General features: G+C 35.2%; 1 protein-coding gene across 8 annotated transcripts in view; it reads left to right on the forward strand.

Moving 5' to 3' along the window:
* Positions 1–9296, forward strand: part of LOC117341050 (titin-like) — a 111022-nt gene extending 101726 nt beyond the window's left edge. For all 8 annotated transcript variants that reach the window (XM_033902867.1, XM_033902872.1, XM_033902873.1 and 5 more), the window contains 6 exons: positions 2824–2925; positions 3627–3703; positions 4904–5210; positions 5382–5488; positions 5948–6169; positions 7186–9296. In XM_033902867.1, the coding sequence (XP_033758758.1) occupies positions 2824–2925; positions 3627–3703; positions 4904–5210; positions 5382–5488; positions 5948–6169; positions 7186–7332 (962 nt within the window). In that variant the 3' untranslated portion in view covers positions 7333–9296. The remainder of the gene's footprint in view (positions 1–2823; positions 2926–3626; positions 3704–4903; positions 5211–5381; positions 5489–5947; positions 6170–7185) is intronic.
* The last annotated feature ends 389 nt before the right edge of the window (positions 9297–9685 follow it).

Genomic DNA, 9685 nt, shown 5'->3' on the forward strand with positions numbered 1-9685 from the left:
CTAGGTGTTCAGTCATGTGAAGGATGTATAACGTGTTGATACAAAGGAGGTGACTGAGGTTACTAAAATGGATCAAAAGAAATGTCAGAATCTTGGCAGGGAGATACAATACCCCCATAGTTCAATAAATCCAAGAATTAATTGTTAATTTCAGAAGAAAGTTAATTTCATGTGTACAAAAATTAAGATATATGCCTATGCTACATAACCTAACAAAACACATTGTTATCACCTAGGATTATTTTGATCAGTTATTGTCATTACAAAACATTCTAGAGCAAATCATATTACGTTTCTATGGAACAAAAATAACGCTATACATGATGTATATCAATGTCGAACCTTCAGAACGTCACTCACAAATAATATCGAGATATATCCATGTCCAACCTTCAGAACGTCACTCACAAATAACGCGATATATCCATGTCAAACCTTCAGAACGTCACTCACAAATAACGCGATATATCCATGTCAAACCTTCAGAACGTCACTCACAAATAATATCGAGATATATCCATATCCAACCTTCAGAACGTCACTCACAAATAACGCGATATATCCTTGTCAAACCTTCAGAACGTCACTCACAAATAATATCGAGATATATCCATGTCCAACCTTCAGAACGTCACTCATAAATATCGCGATATATCCATGTCGAACCTTCATAACGTCACTCACAAATAACGCGATATATCCATGTCGAACCTTCAGAACGTCACTCATAAATATCGCGATATATCCATGTCGAACCTTCATAACGTCACTCACAAATACCTAAACCTTATATATGTTTTTAAACACAGTAGTATCAACATGTAAAACAAACTGTAAATCTAAATCTCAATCAGCAATGCGTCGGTAAAATACATCAGAATATAGATTTACCCACACACTGTTACTGTCTAGAAATATTAAATGTTTTTATCCCGCTGTTTTGTGTTATGTGTACATTGAACCATTTACACATTTATATGGTCAGTCTAGAGACGGCAGCGCAGAACATGGGGTTCCGAATTGTATCAGAATATTCCCTCGTATTGGTACCTTCAAAATGAATATATGTTCATTAGAAGTGCGATGACCTTATCTCCCTTTTTGGAAAATAAGCTTTAAAGTGAATCACAAGTCCAATTATAGATGACCCGGTCACATTATACTTACAGCAGGCAAGGTAACACCAACTTTTAAACGGAGAACAACAAGGACCGATTGTAAAGCATATTGGTCTCTTTTCAGTATTGTACATTGTCCGTTTTGTGGGCGAGCTTAAGGCGAATAATTGGGCATTGTCGACACAAGCTTCAGGAAAAAATGAACAAAATCATTTTCTGTAAATCTAATTGCCTGTCTCGAAAAAGCCGTTGTCTCCTTCGAACCAGACGTTGTCTCTTTCGAGTCAGACATTGTCTCCTTCGAACCAGACGTTGTCTCTTTCGAGTCAGACATTGTCTCCTTCGAACCAGACGTTGTCTCTTTCGAGTCAGACGTTGTCCCTTTCGAGTCAGACGTCTCTTTCGAATCAGACGTTGTCCCTTTCGAGTCAGACGTTGTCTTTTTCGAGTCAGACGTTGTCTCTTTCGACGTTGTCTCTTTCGAGTCAGACGTTGTCCCTTTCGAGTCAGTCATTGTCTCTTTCGAGTCAGACGTTGTCTCTTTTGAGTCAGACGTCTCTTTCGAGTCAGACGTTGTCTCTTTTGAGTCAGACGTTTTCCCTTTCGAGTCAGAAGTTGTCTCTTTTGAGTCAGACGTTGTCAGTTTTGAGTCAGACGTTTTCTCTTTCGAGTCAGACGTTTTCTCTTTCGAGTCAGACATTGTCTCTTTCAACGTTGTCCCTTTTGAGTCAGACGTTTTCTCTTTCGAGTCAGACGTTGTCTCTTTCGTGTCAGACGTTGTCTCTTTCGAGTCAGACGTTGTCCCTTTCGAGTCAGACGTTGTCCCTTTCGAGTCAGACGTTGTCCCTTTCGAGTCAGACGTTGTCCCTTTCGAGTCAGACGTTGTCTCTTTCGAGTCAGACGTCTCTTTCGTGTCAGACGTTGTCCCTTTCGAGTCAGACGTTGTCTCTTTCGAGTCAGACGTTTTTTCTTTCGTGTCAGACATTATCTCTTTCGAACCGACCAATGGGGACAGCAGGTACAATACCTGCAGGGACGTTGAAGTCTGGTAAAATTAATTACTTTTTAACTTTATGTTAATGGTCATCATTAAACCTCACCAAACCTGTTGTCGCTCAGTCACAACATTTCCAACTAGTTAAAGTTATTGCTGCAATGATTAATTGAAAATAAATAATACAGACCTTCAGATGATCATACAGACCTGTAGGTAATGAAACAGAACTTCAGGTATTCATACAGAACTTCATGTAACGAAACAGATCTTCGGGTAATGATACAAAACTTCGGGTAATGATACAGAAATTCAGGTAATGACACAGAACTTCGGATAATGACAAAGAACTTGAGGTATGGGAAGATTCAGAACTTCAGGTAATGATACAGACCTTCAGATGATCATACAGAACTTCAGGTAACGATACAGAACTTCAGATGATCATACAGAACTTCAGGTAACGATACAGAACTTAAGGTAACGATACAGAGCTTCAGGTAACGATACAGAACTTCAGGTAATGACACAGAACTTCAGGTAATGACACAGAACTTCAGGTTATGACACAGAACTTCAGGTAACGATAAAGAACTTCAGGTAATGACAAATAACTTCAGGTAACGATACAGAACTTCGGCTAATTTTATTAAGCCGATTGCTGAGTTGTCAAGTAGATGGCAATTTAATTACGTCATGATTATTTTGTAGGAAAAGAGAAGAAGATAGTTGACCTTCCTTTGGAGGACAGCCAGAGAATCATGGAAGCTCTCTCAGCCTTTAAAACGTTTAAGAAACCAGAGAAACTGCCAGGTAATATTTACTATTCCTCGGTAACTGTTGATGGTTACTATGAATGGTTTTATGTTTAGGTTCTTTATTTTGGACGTTTTACTGATACATAGAATATCGAGAATAAAAACATCGAAAGAATTTGAAATAACAAACAGAAATTTATCTCTATTAATTATTTTCCACAAACGAATTATACATTTATTTATTATCTTTTATCTACGTGTGTTTATTTAGTTAAGATATCTTTTCTTTTTGTGAAACCGTGAAAATTCAAAGCATTGGTAAAAGGAATTGGCATTTTCTATCAAAATAGACTAAAGGCAATAATCAGCGTGCCACCATATCAATAGTATAATGCGCTTGTCGTGTTATGTAAAATACGTTGTGTTAAAGGTGTAATTCAAACAGCAGTAAATACCACGTTTCCATATAAAGCCTGTCACAATGTTCAGTACTTGATAATTGAGATTAAATTCATTTAAAATCTCCAAACATTAAGTCAAAGATTGGTATATAAATACGGAAGTGGTAATAACTAATAATATCATTGTGCATGCGTACGAAGGATATGCCTTACATAACAATTATAGTTGTTGTATGTTACGAATTATTTTTTAGTAGGGCAAGAAACATTTCATTCTGTTATGATTTTCGAGTTAAAATACAAATTGATTTGATTAATTTCAATGCATTATTATATGTGCTGATTACTATTTCAGACCGACTCAAGTTGTCACGTAACCAGGTTAAAAAGATACTGAGATGGTACAAGACGTCCAAGGAAAAGATCGATGAGGTAGGCTGAACCGGTGTAGTCTCCGTAAATCTTTCCAAATCAGTATCAGTTTCTATATAATATATATGATAACGGGAACATGTCTCAGAGATTTAGAAGACAGTAACACGATTTTTACATTGAACAGGGGAACCACCAACTGGGGCACCTCTAACTAGGGATTCTCCAATTGGGGAACCCCCAACTTGGGAACTTTAAACGGAGAATCTCAAACTGAGTATTCTCCAACTGGGGATTCCCGACTGTTCATACCTTTAAGCCTTCGTTATTCTAGTTATTTTTAGTGGGGCTGTTTGTTTTTGATTTACATGTATAAATCTTAACACCTTACTCTTATTTCCCTGATAGAGGAATTACATTGTGTAAGTTAATTATTCATAAAAAAGCTTAAAGAAAAACAACTAGAAAACGATTTTGATTAGGGGCTGGCTAAATAAGTTTGGTGAAACCTACACAGAGGACGGGTACCCATCTTGAGTAGAATTCCTACTTCAGCTTGCGTGCATTTTATTGCGCATGTCATGTCGTCATGGATATGAGAACTTGTGCTTTTGCTAATGTTTCGAACGTTAATGATGTCAATGCCATAAGTACATTGGACACACTATTCCTTTTAGACATTTGAAATAGCGAAATTGAAGATCATCATCATTTTTTCATCGACAAAAACGGACTACTTTTAACCTACTTCCAATCTGGATTTCTACCCTCGGTTCACCGTCGAAGATTCACAGATGGTCAAAAGATATTCTTTACCTCAGCGCTAATATCTTAAATAAGCTCCAAACACAACTCAATTCTCTTTTGTACTACCGCGTGCGACGATAAGTGGCGAAAGCGTGACTATATATAGTGTTGGTTTTCAGTGGCGCCGTGGACATTTCACCGTTAAGTTTCGTATTAAGATTAGTTGCTTTACAAATAAGCGTCCAACTTAAACTAACTTAGCTTTATACATATAGTAGACCTTTGAAGAAATCTTCAGCTACGGGATAATTTACCGTCCAGGTTTAATAGTATAGACATCTCACTCCGCACTATAAATCACGTAAATTCTATATTTTGTAAATGAACACTGTCTTGTTTAAACCTGATTTTAGAAATGAGTATAATATCTTTATTGCACAATTGTTTATATTCGAATTGGAGAAAGTTCTGTTACCGATCTGATGGATTTTTTGCACATTTTTGTATTTGCAGGGAACTTTAACAGGAATGCAACAGGCAGCTTTTGAAACTCAAAAAACATTTTCCGGTTTTGGAAAGAATATTGGTTTCTTTGACACAGATGAAGAGGGCGACTCCTCCGACGAAGAAGATGATTTCAATGATGTTGATTTCCTTAAAGGTTTCCTTGGTGGTGATGATGGAGAATCACTTAACGGTATTGAAAATGCGATGGAGAACATGTTTGCCGGTTTATTTGGTGGACTAGGGAATACCATGGCAAACAATATGACCAGTGACGGGAACATCAGCACATCCGGGGTATCAGAGTCGCTCGGAGGTAAATGCTTTGACGAATATGGTTTGTTAAGGCTGCAATATATTTTTGTCTCAGTGTGTAAACACAGTCATATATTTATATTTTACATGTTTTAATTTTGACCTTTGTTTTGTTTAAAATGAAATGCTTTATTTTGTTTACGGATCTGTATTTGTTGTTGTTTTCCTACAGGTCTGATGACCGATATGACTCACCAGGCCTCAACCATGGCACAACCAATGATGAAGCTATTCGACAAGGCCACTTACTACAAACCAGTTGTTGCTGCCATCGGGGCCGTAAGTCTCAATATAGCCCTAACTAAGGATACGACATCAGCGGTAGAGTGTGTCTCTTAGAAACTCATAAAATGACACCCAATTAACACATATATATCTAATAAACATCCCCCAATATATATATATATATATATGAACGGCGTCTGAATATTGATGTCCATACGGCCGAAAGCTACACACAACATATAGAGGCGGATCACAAAAGAATTTCCGCGGGATTCAAATAAATTCCAATTCTATATGAAATTAAAAGAGATGCTAAAAGTTTTTGAATGTGATGATAGCGTAAAGGATGTAACGCTTTGGAAAGTGATAATAGCGTAAAGGATGTAAAGTTTTGGAGGGTGATGATAGCGTAAAGGATGCAACGTTTTGGAGGGTGACGATATGGTTATTTTATACAGTATTGCTGTTTTCTTACTTTAGAGGAATTATTACTATTGTTCCTTTATATTACAGCTTGAACCTTGGATAGAGCAAAGTAGGAATGTCTTGGACCAGGAGCAGGTAGAGAAGCTTCAGAAACAACTAGATCTATACATTGAAATCAAGGAGTTGCTTGACCAAGAGCAAGACGACGACGAGCCACATGAAAGGGAGGCTCGGGGGGCAAGGGTTGTGGAGCTGTCGAATGAAGTCGAGAAGATTGGCCCTCTGCCAAAAGCTGTGCAGGATGCCATGGTAAGTTTGGGTGTCTGAAAACGTATACATTTTAACGGTAATCTTATTTAGTGGTGTTTTTTGTTGATTTGTTTTTTGTTGTTGTTTTGTTTTACAGAAATCATTCTACTCTATTATAGATTATTAAGCTTCCTTATATTGTTTGAATGGCTGGTAGTATTTTGGATTCTTGATTCTGTTGGAATTCAACTAAGTGCTGATATTGTATTCTGTATTTGTATTAATTTGCGGCCATGCAATCTATAATTTGAATCTCAGCTGTCTTATTCACTTTTTCATTTCCAATACGTCCTTAATCACCAGGGATTAAACATAACTAAGGAAACACATCACATTCTATAGTACTAGTAGTGCGCTGTGAAGTTAGACGTGTTAGATGGTCGTCAATGACAGAATGTTCTGTTGTCCAATACTCTATTTCCTTGTTCGCTGTGAAGTTAGACGTGTTAGATGGTACAGATCGTTCTGTTGTCCAATACTCTATTTCCTTGTTCGCTGTGAAGTTAGACGTGTTAGATGGTACAGATCGTTCTGTTGTCCAATACTCTATTTCCTTGTTCGCTGTGAAGTTAGACGTGTTAGATGGTACAGATCGTTCTGTTGTCCAATACTCTATTTCCTTGTTCGCTGTGAAGTTAGACGTGTTAGATGGTACAGATCGTTCTGTTGTCCAATACTCTATCTCCTTGTCCGCGGTGAAGTTAGACGTGCTAGGAACTTGTTGATGACAGATATTGTTCTGTTGTCCAATACTCTATTTCCTTGCAGGGAATATAACAATTGAATAACTTATTATTCAGTATTATTTGTTTTTCAATTATCTTTCTTTCAAGTTCTGGAATTCCTTTAAGCTAAGGAACATTTAGGATCGCCCCACCCGTCCCTAATTTTAATGATATTGTGTTAAAATTACAATTCTATTTAGATGCCGGCGTTCTTTTCATAATCAAATACACAAGTCTGTATATCGACATCTTTACTCTTTTAATGCATTGACCCCCTATATTTATCCCCAGAACCAGTCGTCGTCCCCCTCAGAGGTGATGGAGAACTTGCCCAATATGATGAATAACATGACTAGTGTACTGACCGAAGGGATGTCGAATATGTTCACCGGAGGACCGAAGGCGACCGGCGAAGCAGATGCATGCACAATTTTGTAAAACGTTCAGAGTTATTACAAATGTGCTATTACCCTAACTAAGGGAAATGAGACATTCATAGCTGTTCAATATTTTTGCGAAAAAAAAAATCTATATAAATAAATAAAAAAAAATAATTTTAAAAAAAGGAGAGAGAGAAAAAAATACAGACAAGTTAAAACCAACAACAGACCAGAAGTGTTTATTATAACAATGATGTTTTGTCACGTTTATTATAGAATAAGTTTACTTTTATACTAGATATTTATATATTAATACATGTAGAAGAAAATATAAGTATCTACACAATGATCGTGCCTTGGAATATTCTTATAAATTTTTATACATATACATTTTTCATCCAAATGTATATTTTTAATAATATTTAATAACCTTTACTTAAAGCAATGCAGTAAATTGAAGCTTATTGTTTATTAGACTAATTAGCAATTCATGAAATGTGAACGGAATCCAAATGTTCTATGTATTGATTGACTTCAGCTTGAATGACTAAAGGGAAGAAACTCGTGTGTTTGGAAGATCGGGAAATAAATCGGAAATGCCTTTTTATTACGAAAACGTTTTATATCTTTTAAAACTAAAACAAAATGCTCACATTTGAAAGATATATAATAGTTTATAATATAATATATTTATAACATTAAAGATTTATTTTAAACAATCAGGACGTTCATCTACTGCATTTATTATATTTTTATATCCATAAGTTTCTAGCTAAATGTTAATGTGTTGTCCTAATTTTGAGCATGTGGCACTAGTCGCCTGTATTTATGTAAATACTTATATAAAACATAAATAAGAAACTTATCATTTAATCTATTTCTTAATTTTCATGTTGTGATATTTTTCAGATTTTTATAGATATCCTCTTATGTTTTTGAAAAAGCAGCACGTCCATTTTGTGACATTTCATATCAAATTTGGAGGAAACTCGTTTCATTGTTTATCATTTATCAATTTGCCGACGTTTTGTGCTAAAAGGATCGAAGGTAATTTGCTCGATTTATTATATCACATATTTTGTACACATTTTAAGATGATGTCATTATTCACCCAGCTAAATTTTTAAGTTTGTTCATTAAAGGTCTGAAACAAAATACACTTTAATGCAATATTGTGATACAAGGACATGCAATAGTCTCGCTGTCTGTTGTTAAACAGGACAATCAATACCGATACACATTGGACTAAATGGTTCATTAAAGCTGCTGAGGATTTGAATACTGGAAAAAAAATTTAGAAAGAGGAAAAATAAAAATGTGATTATAGAGATCAAATACCGTCCGCTGGTAGCTTTATCAACATCAGATAAAACGACATCATTGATTAACTCTCGACAAGGGAAGTAACTCTCGATAATGGAATTAACTCGACAAGGGAAGTAACTCTCCGCAATGGAATTAACTCTTGACAAGGGAAGTGATTTTCGACTAATAAGATTTTTTCGCTGTTCCTTTCGCCTGACTTGTTGGGGAAAATAACAAAAAAACAAAACAAAACAAAATCTTCCCTAACCTTCCATTTTTCCTTTTTTTATATCCTTAAACAAAGACGATGCTGTACCATAAGAAATGTTAATTGTATTATAATCGGACATATTTATAACAGAACAGATGTAGAAACACACAACCACCATATATATATATATATATATATATATATATACTTGGTATGTTATTTTACCAAATTTTAAATGTTAAGAGTGATATATACTGTTTACAGGATCAACAATGAGCATGACTTTTGATATTTTTTATTTAAATATATTTTATGTTGTTAATCTGTTGTTGTAATTTTATATGTAGATAATATCATACACCGGTTATATATATATGTGTGTGTGTATGTTAATTTCCTTACCAGTCTGACAGGGAATACATTAAACATATATATCAATGTAAATTTGTTTATGACTACAATGGATTTAAAATGGTGTTTGAAATAAACTCAAATCAACCAAAATATTTCTGGGTTTTTTTTCTTCATTTCATCAGATTGTATTAATTAAACATTTACCTTATTGATTTGTGAAAAGGTGTTTATATCTATTGTGTCTTTAACAAAACACCTTAAGGATTACATGTGGATGGCCCTGCTGGTCGACTGTAGTCACAGAGGTTTACCGTTATCTTTATTTCACGTTTTAATTCGAGAATAAATTTTTATTGATATCCTAATTTTCGAGAATAACTATATATTCACACCTGTACTTTTTTTTTCTATTTTGAAACCAAATATTGAAAATTATGAGATTATTCAGTACTGGGCCTGTTGTACTTCCTAATCTAGATTCTTATATTTCTTTCGGTCATTTTAGTTTCCTCGGTTACCTCCTGGCTCTCAACACTTCAGG

The sequence above is a fragment of the Pecten maximus genome, chromosome 13 (assembly GCF_902652985.1).
Source record: "Pecten maximus chromosome 13, xPecMax1.1, whole genome shotgun sequence".
NCBI classification, from domain to species: Eukaryota; Metazoa; Mollusca; class Bivalvia; order Pectinida; family Pectinidae; genus Pecten; species Pecten maximus.